Source organism: Hemitrygon akajei, chromosome 1, assembly GCF_048418815.1.
Source record: "Hemitrygon akajei chromosome 1, sHemAka1.3, whole genome shotgun sequence".
Classification (NCBI taxonomy): Eukaryota; Metazoa; Chordata; class Chondrichthyes; order Myliobatiformes; family Dasyatidae; genus Hemitrygon; species Hemitrygon akajei.
This window is the reverse complement of record NC_133124.1, coordinates 159,886,351-159,905,218: the sequence shown is the minus strand read 5'-3', so window position 1 is coordinate 159,905,218 and position 18,868 is coordinate 159,886,351. Positions and strand designations below refer to the sequence as shown.

Genomic DNA, 18,868 nt, shown 5'->3' with positions numbered 1-18,868 from the left:
AAGGCTCTCCTCACTGAAATCTCAAAGTCTCTGCTCTGACTCTGTCCACTCCGACGTTGGCCGCTCCACTTGCTCCTGCCCAACTTTAAGATCTTCTTGATAATCCATCCTGAATGCTGATTGGCCACTGCTGAAAGCTCAGAAATAACCTGCCCTGAACGATTGCCTTTAAAACTCGGTTGGCGAACCTGAGCGAATTACGTCTTCTCAAGCTTCTGATCTCTCAGATTATTGATGGGTCAAATCTCGGTAGGGCAACACAAGGATGAATGACTGTTTGAAACGCATCCCATATTCAGAGCATCTCACCTCCCTCATCACTGTGTGAACCCGCCACTATCTCTGCAGCATGGATAAGTGTTGAATGCCTTCCCCCTAGTCTGAGCAGGTTAACGTCCTCTCACTGCTGAAAACTATCTGGTGTGTCGGTGGGTGAGATGTCTGAGTGAATACATTCCTAGTCTGAACAGATGAACAGCTTCTACCCAGTGTGAACTTGCTAATGTTCATTCAATTCTGGACTGAAAGTGACATATTTGAACACACGCAGCATAAGAATTGAAATGGATGATCTATGATCTTGAGATTCAGCTACAGATTGGCAAGTATGGCATTGTGGCCATCTCTGAAACTTGGCTAAAGGATGGCTGCCATTGGGAGCTGAACATGCAAGGATATACAGTATATTGGGAAGATAGGGGAGAGCGGGTGGTGTTGCCTTGTGTATAAGAAATTATATGAAATCATTAGAAAGCAATGACACAGGATTGGAAAGTGTAGAGTCTCTGTGGTTGGACGTAAACAATGGCAAGGGTAAAAGGACCCGGATGGCAGTTGTATACAGGCCTCCAAAGAGCAGTCAGGATGTGGATTACAAATTACCACAGGAGATGGAAAAGGCATATCAGAAGGGCGATGTCATGATAATCATTGGTGATTTTAACCGGAAAGTAGATTTGAAAAAAACAGGCCAGTACTGGATCTCAAGAGAGAGCATTTGCAAAATATCTGAGGGATTGCTTTTTAGAACAGCTTGTTGTTGAGCCCACTAGGTGATTAGTTGTGGAGGATTGGGTGTTGTGCCATGATCCGGCGGTGATGAGAGCTAAGGTTAAGGAACCCTTGGGGACAGTGATCAAAACATGATTGAGTTCACTTTGAAATTTGAGAAGGAGAAACTAAATTCCAATGTGTCAGTGGAATAAAGGAAATTACAGTTGCATTAGAGGGGAACTGGCCAAAGTTGACTGGAAAGGGATTCTAGCAGGAAGGACAGCAGAGCAGCAATGGCTGGAATTTCTGCGGGAAGTGCAAGACAGACATATTCTTAAGAAGAGATTTTTGAATGGAAGAAGGACACTACCATGGCTGACAAGTTAAGTCAGAGCCAAAGTAAAAGCAAAAGACAGGGAAGCAAAATTTAGTGGGAAGATAGAGGATTGGGAAACTTGCAGAAGGAAACTAAAAAGGTCATCAGGAAGGAAAAGATGAATTATGAAAGGAAACTGGTGACTAATATCAAGAAGATATAAAAAGCATTTTTCAAGTGCAACACACTGTAAGGTTTCACTGCTAATGTAATGGTTTCTCTGTAATGTTCCACTGTTGAGGTAATGGTTTCTCTGCAGCAGCGTCTGGGTCATGACTAGAGATAACAGGGCATGCTAGCCAATGAGTGGGATGTTGTTCTTTATTGTATGTCTGGGAGCCAGGAATTCACGTGTCTTTTGCCGGGGAGAGATAGGGAGAGAAGACGCGAATGGAGAGAGTTGGTAGGTCTCGGACGGAGTGGACTTGGAGTGAGGGTCCGAAGTTCAACGAGGTTCGGAAGAGGTCGATAGTGGTCGAACAGCTTATCAGTGAGCTCCAACATTGCACAATAGACTGTTTCATGAGAATGGGCCTTTTTTCTTTTTTGTTTTGTTTATTAACCATATAGACTAAGGAGAAGCAGTAGATGTGGTATACTTTTCAGTAAGCCTTTGAAAGGTGCTGCACATGTGGCTGCTTAGCAAGATAAATCCCATGGAATTTCAGTGAACGTACTAGCATGGGTGGAGCATTGGCTGATCAACAGAAAACACAGTGGAATAAAGGGATCCTATTCTGAACTGGCTGCTGGTTACCACTGGAGGTCCACAGTGGTCACTGCTTAGACCACTGCTTTCTACGATTTATGTCAACGACTTGGACTACTGGATTAATGGATTTGTGGCTAAATTTGCCAATGATACAAAGATAAGTGGAGGAGTGGGTAGTGCTGAGGAAGCAGAGTGCTGGCAGAGAGATATCGATTGTTTCGGGGAATAGACAAAGAAGTAGTCAATGAAATACAATGTTGGAAAGTGTATGGTCAGGCATATTTGTGAAATAAATAAACGGGCAGACGATTGTTTAGTTTGGGAGATAATTCAAAATGCAGATTTGCAAAGAACTTGGAGGTGCCTGTGCAGGTTACCCTAAAGATTAACCTTCAGATTGAGTCAGTGGTGAAGAAGGTGAATGCAATGGTGACGTTCATTTCTAGATGTATAGAATATAAGAGCAGGGATGTGATGTTGAGGCTCTATAAGGCACTCATGAGACCAGACTTTGAGTATGGTGTGCAGTTTTGGGCTCCTTATTTTAGAAAGGATATACTGACATTGGAGTGGGTTCAGAGAAGATTCACAAGAATGATTCCAGGAATGAAAGAGTTACCATACGAGAAGCAGCTGGTTTCTCTTGGGCTGTATTCCCTGGAGAACGGTGGGGGGCAGGGGACTCATTGAAACATTCCAAATGTTAAAAGCCCTGAACAGATAAGATATGGTAAAGTTATTTCCCATGGTATGGGAGTCTATGACAAGAGGGCACTACTTCAGGATTGAAGGACATCTTTTTAGAACAGAGATGAGGAGAAATTACTTTAGTCAGAAGGTGGTAAACTTGTGGAATTTGTTGCCAGAAGCAACTGTGGAGGTCAAGTAATATGGTGCATTTAAGGCAGAGAGAGAGATAGGTTCCTGATTAGCCAGGGCATCAAAGGGTATGGGGAGAAGGCAGGGGAGTGGGGATGACTGGAAGAATTGGATCAGCCCATGACTGAATGGCGGAGCAGACTGGAAAGGCAAAATGGCCTACTTCTGCTCCTATATCTCATAGTCTTAATTGAGATGTCTGAGTGAATCGTTTCCCAGATTCAGAACAGGTGAGTGGCATCCCCCAGTGTGAATTCTCTGATGTATTTTAAAGTCAGATGACCGAGTGAATTCCTTCCCACAATCTGAGCAGGTGAACAGTTTCTCCCCAGTGTGAATTCGGTAGTGCCTCACAAGTTTGGATGACTGAACAAATCCCTTCCCACATTCAGAGCAGCTGAAAGGTTTCTCCCGAGTGTGAACTCGCTGATGTACCTTCAGTTGAGATGACTGAGTAAAGCTCTTCCCACAGTCAGAGCAGATGAACACCCTTTCTCTAGTGTGAACTCGCTGATGTACCTTAAGTCGAGATGACCGAGTGAATCCCTTCCCACATTCAGAGCATGTGAATGGCCATTCCCCAGTGTGAAGTCGCTGATGTTCCTTCAGTTGAGCTGAATGGGTGAATCCCTTCCCACATTCAGAGCAGATGAATGGTTTCTCCCCGGTGTGAACTAACTGGTGTGTCAGTAGATGCGAATGACGAATGAATCCTTTCCCACAGTCTGAGCAGGTGAATGGTCTCTCTGCAGCATGAACAAACTGATGTTCTTTCAGATGAGCTGAACGGGTAAATCCTTTCCCACAATCAGAGCAGGTGAACGGCTTTACCCCAGTGTGGACTCGCTGATGTAACTTCAGTTCAGATGATCGAGCAAATACCTTCCCACATTCAGAACAAGTGAACGGCTTCACCCCAGTGTGGACTTGCTGATGTAACTTCAGTTCAGATGACCGAGCAAATACCTTCCCACATTCAGAGCAGGTGAACAGCTTCCCTCCATTGTGGACTCGCTGATGCTCCTTCAGTTGAGATGAATGGGTGAATCTCTTCCCACATTCAGAGCATGTGAATGGCTTCTCCCCAGTGTGAATTTGCTGGTGTCTCAAGAGCTGAGATGAATGAGTGAATCCTTTCCCACATTCAGAGCAGCTGAACGGCCTCTCCCCGGTGTGAACAAACTGATGTCCTTTCAGCTGAGCTGAATAGGTGAATCTCTTCCCACATTCTGAGCAGATGAATGGTTTCTCCCCAGAGTGAATTTGCTGGTGTTTCAACAGCTGAGATGAATGAATAAATTCTTTCCCACATTCAGAGCACGTGAATGGCTTCTCCACACTGTGAACTCGCTGGTGTTTCAGTAGGTTGGATGAGCAAGTGAATCCCTTCCCACAGTCTGAGCACGTGAATGGTCTCTCCCCAGTGTGAACTCGCTGATGTTGTAGCAGGTGAGATGACTGAGTGAATCCTTTCCCACAGTCTGAGCAGGTGAAGGGCCTCTCCCCAGTGTGAACTCGCTGGTGTCTATGGAATGTGGACGAGTTAGTGAATCCCTTCCCACAGTCTGAGCAGCTGAACGACATCTTTTCAGTGTGAACGTGCTGGTCTTAATTCAGTTGAGACAACTGAGTGAACCCTTTCCCACATTCAGAGCAGGTGAATGGCTTCTCCCCGGTGTGAACTCGCTGGTGTCACTCTGGTGTGGTTGAGTGTGTGAAAGCCTTCCCACTGTCTGAGCAGGTCAATGTCCTCTCACTGGTGAATTTTCTGATATACCTTTTGCATCAATAACAGAATGGCTTCCTGCTTGCAGAATAGGTGAAGCATCTCACTATGGTGTGAACTTGCTGATGTATCTTCAGGTTGGATGACTGAGTAGTTCTCCTCCCACACACCGAGCGGGTGAATAGCCTCTCCCCACGGTGAACTCACTGGCGTGTCTGCAGGTAGGCTGTGAGTGAATCCTTTCCCACACTGAGAGAAGGAGAATGATATCTCACCACGATCAATTCTCTTACAATTCAGAAAGTCAGACATTTGAATCCCTTGTACAATCAATGCAGTTGAAGAACTGATCTCCAGTGAACAAATGCTGGTGTGTTCTCAGCTCCCGGTTCCAGTGAAATTCACAGTTAATACAAAAAACTTAATTTCAGAGACAGATTACATTACCAGCTTGGATGAGATAATTCTTCATCTCCAAGGATCAACAACAGATGTGTTGGTGTTGCAAAGAAAATATTTGATCACTCCTTAAATATCCAGACAGAGTCAGCAAAACTGTTGTGCTGTTGTGTTTGATATTCCCGTACACAAGTGTTCTGCCATTTCAAACCTGTAAAAATTTTTACAAAAGACATCAATGAGTGAAGGACAATATTTCAGGTGAGATTTTAGTTTGTGGTGAAAACATGGCCAGTCGAGCCTGCTCTGCCATTCAATAAGATCATGGCTGACCTGGCCATGGACTCATCTCCACCCACCTGCCCTTTCCCCATAACCCTTAATTCCCTTACTATGCAAAAATCTGTCCAACCTTGACTCAAATACATTTACTGAGATAGTCTCTGCCGCTTCATTGGGCAGAGAAATCCACAGATTCACCACTCTCTGGGAAAAACAGGTCCTCCTCATCTCCATCCCACACCCCCCAAATCTTGAGGCAATGTCCTCTAGCTCTAGTCTCACCTACCAGTGGAAACAACTTTCCTGCCTCTAGCTTATCTATCCCTTTCATAATTTTACATGTCTCTGTAAGACCTCCTCTCAATGTGAGCTCTGGCATCACAATATTGTAATTCAAACTTTTATTATTATTTATTCTTATTTTACAAAGCAGCACAGCATATCATAGAGCAGATAGAGTACAGCATATTTATACAGCCATCCCATGACAGGAAAACATACAACAACTAAGAAACAGAAAAAAAAAACTTCTAATTTAAGTTTAAATTAACATACAACCAAAATTGATCCCATGTGTCTTGCACTTTTCCCTCACAGTTAATTCTTCCCAACATGTGTTCATATGATGAAATCGTAACCATTTCCTCAGTTGATTCCCTCACAGTGGGGCATCTAGGTTTCTTCCAGTTTTGCAATATAATTCTTGCAGCTGTGATGAGACCCACCTTTGAAATAGTAAGTGTGTCATTGTTTACATTAGGTATATCTCACTCAACAGGCTACTGTGGTAAGTGAGGTAAGAGATTGCTGAGCCTCTGGCAATGACGTTTGTATTATCAATCGGGAAGGGAGATGTAGCAAAGGATCGGAAGACGTTGTTCCCTTGTTAAAGAAATGAAGTAGAGGTAACCCAGAAATTATGCACCAGTGAGTGGAGAGTACCCAGTGGCCATACCCCTCAGTAATCATTTTCTTACTTTGGATGCAGATGAGGGGGAAGACCTGACAGAGGATAACCATGACGATCGGGTCTCTGGCACAGAGCCTGGTTCTATGTGCAGAAGGGAAAGCGGAAGATGAGGAATGCGGTAGTTATAGGGGATCCAACAGTGAGGGGAACAGACAGGAGGTTCTGTCAGCCTGATAGAGATACCCGCATGGTGTGTTGCTTCCCAGGTGCCAGGGTACGGGATGTCTCGGATCGGGTGCAGAGTATTCTGAAAGGATAGGGTGAACAGCCAGAAGTCTCGGTACACGTTGGTACCAATGACATAGGTAGAAAAAGGGAGGAGATTGTGAAGAGAGAATTCAGGGAGTTGGGTAGGAAGCTGAAAGGCAGAACCTCTAGGGTAGTAATCTCGGGATTGCTGCTTGTGCCACGTGCAAGAATAGCATGATCAGGTGTATTAATGTGTGGCCGACAGAATGGTTTAGGGGGTAGGGCTTCAGATTCCTGGATCATTTGGACCTCATCTGGGGGTGGTACAACCTGTACAAGAAGAACGGGTTCCATCTAAACCCAAAGGGGTCCAATATCCTAACGGTCACATTTAACAGAACTGTTAGGGAGTGTTTAAATGAATTTGGCAGGGGGATGGGAACCAGAGTGATGGGGTTGAGGAAGGGGAAAACAGAAATAAGTCAGAAATAGTGTGCAACAGAGGTTGTAGAAAGAACAGTCAGGAGATGAGGCTCAGTCAAAGCCAGTGGCATGAGGAACAGGGCAAAGAGACGTGGTGCAGTTGAAATAGAAAGCAACACATCCTGGACTGAGAGTGTTGTATTTGAATGTACAGAGCATTAGGAATAAAATATACGATCTTGAAATTCAGCTACAGATTGGCAAATTTGACATTGCAGCCATCTCTAAAACTTGGATAAAAGGTAGCTGCCATTGGGAGCTGAACGTCCAAGAATATACGGTGTATCAGAATGATAGGTTACTAGGCAGAGAGGGTGGTGTGGCTCTGTGAATAAGAAATAATATTAAATCATTGGAAAGAGATGACATAGTAAGTTGTAGAGTCTCTATGGGTTGAGTTAAGAAATGGCAAAGGACTCAGCCTCCCGCTTGAGGACATGTAAGACATAGTTTCTTTCTATCCGCCTTTAGTCTCTCCCATTTTCGACTTAAACTTTGAAATTTTAACTTTATTCAGTCGGATTTGAAGAGCAACAGTTATAATTATGTCTACCCTAAGAAGCATGAAAAGGACTCCCGACCCAAGCAACAGAAAGCCTAAAAAAGCTGACGAGTTCTCGGAGGAACCGCCTTGGGTAAAGAGATTAGAGTCTCAAATCAGCTATACCGTTTCTGAAGTAACTCAACTAAAAGATAAACTTCTTCCTTTTAAGGAAAAAATTGATTCTCTGAGCCTCGATCTTAAAGAAGTTAGTTGAAATGCGGCTGACCATTCTTCCCATTTGGAAAAGGCTCATCAACGAATCGTCAATCTGGAAGCTCGGTCGCATTGGAATAATATCCGAATTGTTGGATTAAAAGAGAAATCAGAACCTGCCAACACACTGGATTATTTTGCTAAAATGTTTCAGTCTTTATTTCCAGAGGCTTGCCCACAACCACTGGAGATTGAAATGGCTCACAGAACCGATGCTTTAAAGGTTTTGGACCAAGGTAAAAACAGGCATATTGTTGTGCGTTTTCTTCATTTTAGAGACAAAGACCGCATTATTAAGCTTGCAAGGAAACAAAGGTTGTTTCAATTTCAAAGTTCGGAGATTCACTTCTTTGAAGATTTTCCTCATGAAATTGTTAAGAAACATTTTGGTTTTGCTCCGGCTCTGTGTTCAGCTTATCAAAAAAACCTTTATCCATCGCTTCAATATCCAGCTAAATTAAGGCTTTTTGTTAAAAATTCTGGGATTCGTATTTTTGATGACCCAGTGGATTCATTGCGCTTTATTCTCTGCCTGACGAGTCTGAAATTTGAATGATTTACAACTGTTTGATTGTCTCGCGATGTAAGGAGTGATGAAATGGGAAGATTTGATGGTTATAGCAAGTCTTTACCTTAAAATGTACTTTTATCTCTGAAATAAACTGGTTTGGATGGTTTTAACCTCAGAAGACAAAAGTGGGAGAACTGTGGAAAGACTGTAGATAACTTTGAACCATCTAGAATTTTTTTGCTCTGTAGCATTTAAATGAATTAATTGCTTTCTTGCTTCGTATGCTTTTGTAAAGATCTTTTAAAGAATTATCTGGATTTCTTAACTTTTTAAAGATAGATTGGATAATTTAAAGATGGCGATTGTTTTTCTTCTGTGCAAATACTTCAAGAATTTTTTTTGGACGAGTTTTTCTTTCCTTATTTAATATTATGTAAGTTATTCTCAAAATTGAAGGTAGTTTTTCTTTTTTTTTTAAAAAAAACACTCCCTTCCAAATTAATTATATTGAGTTATATGTCAACTGTAATGAGCTTTATATCCGGAAGAGGGAGACAAAGATTACTTTATTCATTTTTACTTTTTATTTAGGCAGGTGGAGTTATAATTGCTTATTATGCATTCTTTGGGGCTTGCGCTGATTGATATCAACTTATTTCTGGGCTTTGTAGTTTAGGTGGGTTTTTTCTTTTTTCCTTTCTTATTTTTTATCCCCATTATGGAATCGTGGAGCGTATGCTAATTATTATTATTGTTGTTTATCTCCATCATTCTTGACTATATTATCCTGACATGCATGTAACTTTTTTTTTAGATACAAAGTCTCATGATGATATTTAAACAGTTAAATGTTTTAAGTTGGAATGCGTAAGAAAACATTTAAAAATGTTAACCGATTCCAACCTGATATAATCTTTGCTCAAGAGACGCATATCAGGTGATGTGATAAAAAATGATTTTTAAAATTTTGGCTTCTATTTTTATTGATTCCAATATTCCTTTTATCCAGGATATTATAGCTGATATTAAAGGCAGATTTTTGATTGTTAAAGGAACAATTCATAAAAGGAAAATGGTTTTGGTTAATATTTATGGACCAAATGTTGATGATCCCTTATTTTTCAAAGCTGTCTTTGCTCTATTACCTGATCTAAATGAATATATGTTATTAATGGGTGGTGATTTTAATACTTGTTTAATTCCTTTAATGGATAAGTCATCATCCAAAAATCAACTCCCTAATCGTTCTGCCTCACTTGTTAATTCCTTTTTAATTGATTATGGGCTTAATTGAAATTTGGAGGCATATGCATCCTAGTGATAGAGAATATTCTTTTTTCTCACATGTTTATAATAAATATTTGAGAATCAACTAATTTATAGTCGACACCCGAGTTCTATTTCATGTTCAGAAACGTGAATATGATGCAATTGTTATCTCTGATCATGCTCCTTTAAACCTAATATTTGAACGGAAAGATGTTGCTTCTACCAGACTATTTGGCGTTTTCCAGAACATTTGTTACAAAGTTCAGAATTTGTTGAGTTAATTGAAACTCAGATAAAAGAATTTTTTCTCTTTAATAATACAGGAAACGTCTCAAAGTTAGTAATTTGGGATATATTAAAAGCCTATTTACGTGGTCAGATTATTTCGTATATAGCTAAGTTGAAGAAACACGCAAGAATGGATTTAGACTTAAAGACTTAGATAACATCAAGGCAACCTCTCCAAATGTTACTTTGTTTAAAAGAAGAGTGGAATTAAAATCACAATATAATTTATTATTAACTTATCCTATTGAAGGATATTTACTTAAATTGAAAAGTCAGTTTTATATTTTTGGGGATAAAAATAATAAGTTCTTAGCTTCCCAATTAAGGGAGCTAGAGCTAAAAGACAAATTTTAAAGATTCGTAAAGAAAATGGAGATATAGCAAGTAACCATGAAGACATCAATAATATTTTTCAGGATTTTTATTCTGATCTTTATAGATCTCAATTTCCTGCAGATTCCTGCAAAATGAAGGCTTTTTCACATAAGATTAAATTTCCTCAAATTTTTGTTGAAGATCAACAGATGCTTGATGTTCCAATTATTGAGAATGAAATTCAGAAGGCTATGTTGTCAATGCAATCAGGTAAAGCTCTTGGACTTGATGGTTATTTGGAGGGATTTTACAAAAAAAAATGGAAGATTACTTTCTCCATACATTTTGGAAATATTTCATGAATCCTTTGAGAAGGGTAGTTTACCTTCTTTTTATGAAGCTTCTATTTCCTTAATCCTTAAGAAAGATAAAGATTTTACTGAATGTTCATTATCTAAACCTATTTCGTTATTAAATGTGGATGCAAAAATTCTCCCTACGATAATGGCTGATGGTTTGGATAATAATTTTAAATGAAAACATCTCTATGGATCAAACAGGCTTTATTAAAGGCCGTTACTCTTTCTCCAATGTTCGGAGATTGATGAACATTATCATCATTAATAATGATAATGATCATCATTATCTAAGGAATCCCAACGTGTTATTTCTCTTGACGCAGAAAAGGGATTTGATAAAGTTGAGTGGTCATATTCATTTAAAGTATGAAAAAATTTGGTTTTGGTAATAATTTTAATAGGTGAATTCAAATGAACTATAAGAATCCTATTGCTACGGTTATTACTAATAATTTCAGGTCCTCTTTTTTTCACTTTCACGTGGTACTAAACAGGGATGTCCATTAAGCCCTTTATTATTTAACCTCGTACTGGAGCCTTTGGCCATGACACTCCGTGAAGCTAAAAATATTCATGGTATCTCTATGAATTGGACCATACATAAGTTTTCTCTTTACGCAGATGATCTTTTTGTTTTTATTTCAAACCCTGAGGAATCAATTCCTAATCTTTTGGAAATACTAAAAGATTTTGGAAAATTTTAAAGATATAAACTTAACGAATAAGTGTTTCCATTAAATGCCCCTGTTTTTATATATGATATTCCATTTAGAATTGTTAATTATTTTAAATATTTAGGTGTAAGGGGTTTCTTACATTAGGTGTAATGGCTTCTTGTTATGTTTAAAGTAAGAATGCTTCTTTGTTGTGGTAACTGGTGAGAGAGTGCTTTCTCTCGCAGCTTGTTTGGGTTATAATTACTGATAACGAGAATTGTATTCATTTGTTGACCAATTGGGATAGATGTTATTCTTTCTTGTGGGTTTGAAATCTAGTGTTGCACGGGCTTTTGGGGAGGTCGAGGGGGAGATGGCATGGAAGGAGAACGTGCGGGATGTGCTCTGGTTGACCACCGAGGTTGGTCCCAGGCGGCGGGTCGAGGAGGTCGGAGAAGATCGAATAGTGCACCGAAGACTTCGATGGTTGAGTTCCAACGGTTGTGCACGAATTGACTGACTCTGATAAGTTTTGGCGCCTTTTCTATCTTTTATTTTCTTTCCTATATATTGTATCGCTATTAATTACCTAGTTCTAGTAAGATTTATAAACTGTGTTTTGTAACCGTACATGGTGTGCAGTCTGAAATTGTGTGTATGAGTTGGTACCAGTGTACATTAGACAGTATCCACGCATACGGGAGACACGGTTTGGCGGGTGGGCGGATTTTCCCCTAGACATACATCAGCCGATAGCGTGAGCATTACATAGGTATTATAATTACTAAAAAAAAATAAAGATCTTTATAAGGCTAATGTAGTTCATTTAATGGACTCCATGAAACAACTATTTTCTAGATGGAATGCACTTACTCTTTCTTTAATAGGTCGTATCCATGTTATGAAAATGATGATTTTACCTAGATTTTTATATATTTTTCAAAATATACCTATCTTTTTAACTAAAAATAATTTTGATCAAATTGACTCTATTATTTTGTTTATTATTTGGAACAATAAAAGACCAAGAATTAATAAGTATCATTTACAAAAATTTTAAAAAAAAGATGGCAGACTTGCACTTCCTAATTTAAGACTGTATTATTGGGCTGTTAATATCCAACAATTATGTTTTTGGTTATATTGGCTCGATAAAAGCCAAAAACCAGTTTGGATTGATTTGGAATTAAAGCCTGTCAAACAATTTTATTTAACCTCATTATTAGAGCTCTATTACCTTTACAGCTCTCTAAAATTCCAAATTTAAATCTCTGCCCTTTTATTAAACAGTCCTTATGGATTTGGTTTCAGTTTTGTAATTATTTAAATTTTATACAACTTAAATTTTCTAGTTCTATATATCAAATTTTTTTATTTAAACCTTCAACAACCGATCCCATTTTTCTCTTATCGAGAAATAAGATTTTACAGATTTATTTTGTGATGGTCAACTGATGACTTTTGAAGAGCTGATTAACAAATATTCTGTCTCTCATACACACTTACTGCAATATTTTCAGATTAGATATTTCTTACAATACTTATCTAAGCTTCCATATATGCAAGAATATGATTTGTTGGATATCATTTTGAATTTGAATTCTTTAGTAAGAGGTTCCATTGGTAGAATTTATACTTTATTTTTACTACAAAAAGATAACCTCTCACTAAAGATCAAACAAGATTGGCAGAGAGAACTTTGTTAATGAAGACTGGTTGTGAGCTCTGAAAATGGTAAATTCTTCTTTGATATGTGCCAATCACTGTTTAATTCAATTTAAAATTGTTCACCGTTATTATTTAACAAAGTAGAGACTATCCAAAATATTTCCTAGCATAGACAATTACTGTGATAGGTGTAAAACTGAAGTAGCCACTTTGTCACATATGTTCTGGTCATGTTCTTCATTAAAATCTTTTTGGAAATCTGTACTTTCTACAATTTCTAAAGCTTTGAAAATTACTTTATAACCTAATACATTGACTGTTCTATTTGGAATAGTTCTGCATCATATTCAGGGTATTGCATCTTCAGATCAACATGCAATTGCATTTGTTACATTATTGGCAAGAAGGGCTATTTTATTAAAATGGAACAATACCTCTGTCCCTACATTAATTCAATGGTGTTCTCAAGTAATGTTATGTCTCACTTTGGAAAAAAATTAGAAGTAGAACTTTTGATCCTCAATTCAATTGTGAGAGAAGTTGGGGCTCTTTTGCCAAATATTATCATTTAATTTGAATTATTTTATATGGTTTCCTTCCAACTTTATTCTACATAAGCATGAATTGGTGGTTGATCATTCTTTTTTCTTTATAAATATATAGATGATGGTAAGACATATTGCTCCGGAGGTTGATTCCTAATGGGTTTTTTTTCTTCCTTTTTCCTTTTTTTGTAGTTAGTGGTTTTTTTTAGTTAGTTGGGATTCTCTTTTTTTCCTTCTTTTCCTTATAAAAAATATTTTTTCTTTTTTATATACTATGATCAGCTTTTTTTCTTCAGCTTTATTAATTGTATATATATCAATTTGTTTAAATATTGTATCATTTTATAGCTGTTGAAGATTATGTATCAATAAAAAGATTCTAAAAATGAAATGAAAGAAATGGCAAGGGTAAAACTACCCTAATGGCAGTTGTATACAGGCTTCCAAACAGCAGCCAGGATGTGGATTACAAATTACAGCAGGAGATAGAAAAGGCGTGTCAGAAAGGCAATGTCATGATAATCATTGGCGATTTTAACAAGAAAATGGATCGGGAAAACCAGGTCTGTACTGGATCTCAAGAGAAAGAATTTGTAGAATGTCCAAGGGATGGCTTTTTAGAACAGCTTGTTGTTCAGCCCACTAAGGGATCAGCTGTGCTGGACTGGGTGATGTGCAATGATCTGGAGGTGATAAGAGAGCTTAAGGTTAAGGAACCCTGAGGGAACAGAGGGCATAATATGATCAAATTCACATTGAAATTTGAGAGGGAAAAAATAAAATCCAATGTGTCAATATTTCATTGGAATAAAGGAAATTACAATGGCATGAGAGGTGAACTGGCTGAAGTTGACTGAAAAGGGACATTTGCAGGAATGACAGCAGAGCACCAATAACTGGAGTTTCTGTGAAAAATCAGGAAAATGCAAAGACAGATACAGTGGCATGCAAAAGTTTGGGCACCCCTGGTCAAAATTTCTGTTACTGTGAATAGCTTAGCAAGTAAAAGATGACCTGATTTCCAAAAGGCATAAAGTTAAAGGTAACACATTTCTTTAACATTTTAAGCACAATTACCTTTTTATTTCTATCTTGTATAGTTAAAAAATAACAAAAAAGAAAAAGGGCTCAAAGCAAAAGTTTGGGCACCTTGCAAACTTTTGGGCACCTTGTTACTTAGTAACACCCCTGGTCAAAATTTCTGTTACTGTGAATAAGTTAAGTGAGTAGAAGATGAACTGATCTCCAAAAGTCATAAAGTTAAAGATGAAGCATTCTTTGCAACATTTTAAGGAAGATTAGTGTATTATTTTTGTTTTGTACAAAAAGAAGTGAGAAAAGGGAAAGGAGCACCATGCAAAAGTTTGGGCACCCCAAGAGATTTGAGCTCTTAGATAACTTTTACTAAGGTCTCAGGCGTTAATTAGCTTGTTAGGGCTAGGGCTTGTTTAGTCATTGTTAGGAAAGGCCAGGTGATGCAAACTTGAAAGCTTAAAAATACCCTGACTCCTCAAACCTTGTCCCAAGAATCAGCAGCCATAGGCTCCTCTAAGCAGCTGCCTAGCACTCTGAAAATTAAACTCAATGATGCCTACAAAGCAGGAGAAGGCTATAAGAAGGTAGCAAAACATTTTCAGGTAGTCATTTCCTCAATTCGTAATGTAATTAAGAAATGGCTGTTAACAGGAACGGCGGAGGTGAAGTTAATGTTTGGAAGATGAAGGAAACTTTCTGAGAGAACTGCTCGTAGAATCGCTAGAAAGGCAAATCAAAACCCCCATTTGACTGCAAAAGACCTTCAGGAAGAGTTAGCAGAGTCTGGAGTGGTGGTGCATTGTTCTACTGTGCAGTGACACCTGCACAAATATGATCTTCATGGAAGAGTCATCAGAAGAAAACATTTCCTGCGTCCTCACCACAAAATTCAGCGTCAGAAGTTTGCAATGCAACATCTAAGCAAGCCTGATGCATTTTGGAAACAATTCCTGTGGACTGATGAAGTTAAAATAGAACTTTTTGGCAGCAAAGGTATGTTTGGAGAAAAAAGTGTGCAGAATTTCATGAAAAAGAACACTCTACAACTGTTAAGCACGGGGTGGATCGATCATGCTTTGGGCTTGTGTTGCAGTCAGTGGCACGAGGAACATTTCACAGGTAGAGGGAAGAATGAATTCAACTAAATACCAGCAAATTCTGGAAGCAAACATCACACCGTCTGTAAAAAAGCTTAAGATGAAAAGAGGACGGCTTCTACAACATGAAAATGATCCTAAACATAACTCAAAATCCACAATGGACTAGCTCAAGAGACACAAGCTGAAGATTTTGCCATGGCCCTCACAGTCCCCTGATCTAAACATCATCGAAAATCTGTGGATAGACCTCAAAAGAGCAGTGCATGAAAGATGGCCCAAGAATCTCACAGAACTAGAAGCCTTTTGCAAGGAAGAATGGACAAAAATCCCCCCAAACAAGAATTGAAAGACTCTTAGCTGGCTACAGAAAGCATTTACAAGCTGTGATACTTGCCAAAGGGGGTGTTACTGACCATGCAGGGTGCCCAAGCTTTAGCTTCGGGCCCTTTTCCTTTTTTGTTTTTTGAAACTTAAAAAGAGGGAAATAAAAAAGTAATATTTTAAAATATTCAAGAAATGTGTCATCTTTAACTTTATGCCTTTTGGAAATCAGGTCATTTTTATTTGCTTAGCTATTCACAGTAACAGAAATTTTGAACTGAGGTGCCCAATCTTTTGCATGCCACTGTATAAGGCCTTAGTCAGACCTCACTTTTGGTACTGCGCTCAGTTCTGGTCACCTCAATACAGGAAGGATGTGGATACTATAGACAGAGTGCAGAGGAGAGCATGCCTCATGAGAATAGGTTGAGTGAACTTTGGAGCAATGGAAGATGAGAAGGTGACCTGATAGAGGCGAATAAGGTGGTGAGGTGCATTGATCGAGTGGATAGCCAGAGGCTTTTTCCCAACATTGAAATGGTTAACATGAGGGGGCATAGTTTTAAGGTGCTTGGAAGTATGTACAAGAGGGATGTCAGAGTATGTTTTTCACATAGAGGGGTGGATACAATAGAATCTTTTCAGCGACTTTTAGATAGGTATATGGAGTTTAGAAAAATAGAGGGCTATGTGGTAGGGAAATTCTAGGCAGTTTCTCGGATAAGTTCCATGTTCGGCACACAGTGTTCTTGCCAAAGGGCCTGTAATATACTGTGGACTTCTGTCTCTGTATGAACTCATCTTCTAACAAGGCATGGATCAGGCATCTTGGCTGACCATCAAATTCTGTGACTGTATTCCCGTCTCTATGAGGATGGGATGTTTCTGCGTTCAATCCACCTGTGACTTGGCAAATTTGTCTCTGTCCTTTGGTATTATTTCAAGTTCTGGCCATGTTCCACAACACTACAAAGAGCAATTGTTACAACACGTAGAATTCCGGAGATTTTCTAATTACGCGGATCCCCACCCCCAGCTGATTGACAGTGATGAACCCATCGATGGCAATACCAATGAACATGAAGGTGAGGGCAGCAGTTATTCTCATTGGAGTCTAGCACTTCTGTGATGTGAAAACCACAAGTCACTTGTCCTCGAGGACAAAGGTGTTTCATTTCGTTATTTACCCAGAGAGAACTAAATCTGACGGAAGGATTTTTTTTGCCATATAGCACTAATTAACATTTTTACTGACTGAAAGTCAGACTTTTCATCCAAGATTAGCTAGGAAATATATTTTTATTCCGGGTTACTGATCCTTGCATTTATATAGCTGGAGCTCGGCAGTGGTTGGGAGGTATATTCGCTCGGATTTCCTCCGACTGTACGAGGACAACGCCAGTAGTGTCATCTATGGCTGCCTCTTTACCCAGAAGGCCAAGCGAACAAGAAACCTGTCAGTCCCCCCACCGAAAAATCCAGCGTTGCGCATGCGCCGCAGAGATGGCGGCGACTGCAGCGCTCATCAGCCGAAACCCCAGCGGGGCCCGGGTACGGATCGTGGGGCTGAGAAAGAGGGAACGGACCGAGACTGTCCTGAATTGCACTATCCTGTGCGGCAAGAGCTTACAGTAATAGCCCTTCAATCGCGTTTCAGACGCTGGTGATTAAGTTCCGACCGGAGACCCCTCCTACCTGCGGCCGACCCTTGTGAGCCTCTCGTCTGCTGAACGCATGCGCGATATTTGGTTTACATTAGTCCTCTGCTCATGCGCATATGAGTAAACGGGGAAAAAAATCTGCAGATACGGAAATCGAAAGTAACACACGGAAAATGCCAGAGGAAAGTCAGTGGGGCAGACAGTAAGTATTGAGAGGAGTGAACAGTCGCCGTTTCCTTCTTCGGGACTGGAAAGGAAGGGAGGGAGTAAGAATCTATGGGGAGGTGAGGTGATAGGGTAAACCGGGAGACTGGGACGGGTGAAGTGAAGAGCTGAGAAGTTGATTGGTAAGAGAGATAAAGGGGTGGAGAATAATAATAATAATGATAATATCACAAATACTATTGATCCCGAGTGGGGAATTCTTTCGTTACAGCAGCAACATTTGAAAACATACTTAGCAATGTGCAGACTTTACTAAAAAATAAAATAAAGATTAACAATATACACAATAATTATGTATTAAATAATAACGCAGAGACTATTGAACTACGATGTGTGTTCTCCTGTTGCAGAAAATAAACTGTGCATACGCTTATTGCATTTGGTAGGAAAGAGTTTCTGTAACAATCCTTCTGACAGCGGAGCTGAGTGAGTCAGTTCGACAGAGGGGTGTGGTCTCCGCTGCCTATTCAGTAGGTCATGGAGAGGATGAGCCAGATTGACAATTACGGTTAACAGTTTGTTCAGCGACCTCTTCTCCAACACTAACTCGAAAGACTCCGGGTTGTGGTCAAGGACGGATCCAGCCTTTCTGATGAGTTTATTTAGTCTTTTTGCCTCGCCAGCACCGATGCTGTTCGCCCAAACATGAAGCAGCAAGAAGACTGTACTCACTACAACAGACTGGTAACAGACCTGCAACATCCTGCCTCACATATTGAAGGACCGCGGCTTCCTTGGAAAATAGAGTCTGTTCATCCCCTTCTTGTAAACAGCCTTGATGTTGGTTTTCCAGTGTTGTCTATTGCCGAGGTGAACACCCAAGTATTTGTACTCCTCCACCACCGCAACGTCTTCTCCCAGAAGGTATACAGAACTCGTCACTGTCCTCTTCCTCCTAAAGTCAATCAACATCTTCCCGGTTTGGGCCATGTTCAGGAGCAGGTGTTTCCTCCCTTTCTATTCCACATTCCTGTCCACCAGTCCTCTGCACTCTGACTCCTACCCATCTCTCATGCACCCAACTACTGCAGAGTCATCAGAGAACTTCTGCTAGTGGCAAGACAGAGATTTGCACTGAAAGTCTGTGGTGTACAGTGTGAACAGAACCGGAGACAGGATAGTCCCTTGTGGGGTCCAATGTCACTCACC

General features: G+C 39.7%; 1 protein-coding gene across 1 annotated transcript; it reads right to left on the bottom strand.

The window, feature by feature from the left end:
* Positions 1 to 1,904: 1,904 nt before the first annotated feature.
* LOC140731816 (uncharacterized) lies at positions 1,905 to 17,558 on the bottom strand. The gene is made up of 2 exons (XM_073053656.1): positions 17,529 to 17,558; positions 1,905 to 5,296 (listed from the first exon to the last, which is right to left on the bottom strand). The coding sequence occupies exon 2, from the start codon at positions 4,542 to 4,544 to the stop codon at positions 3,147 to 3,149; it is 1,398 nt and encodes a 465-aa protein (XP_072909757.1). The 5' UTR covers positions 4,545 to 5,296; positions 17,529 to 17,558; the 3' UTR covers positions 1,905 to 3,146.
* Between the last annotated feature and the right edge of the window lie 1,310 nt (positions 17,559 to 18,868).

Excerpts from the sequence above, each read along its gene's own strand:
- LOC140731816 (XM_073053656.1), bottom strand. The coding sequence starts at position 4,544 with ATGTCGTTCAGCTGCTCAGACTGTGGGAAGGGATTCACTAACTCGTCC.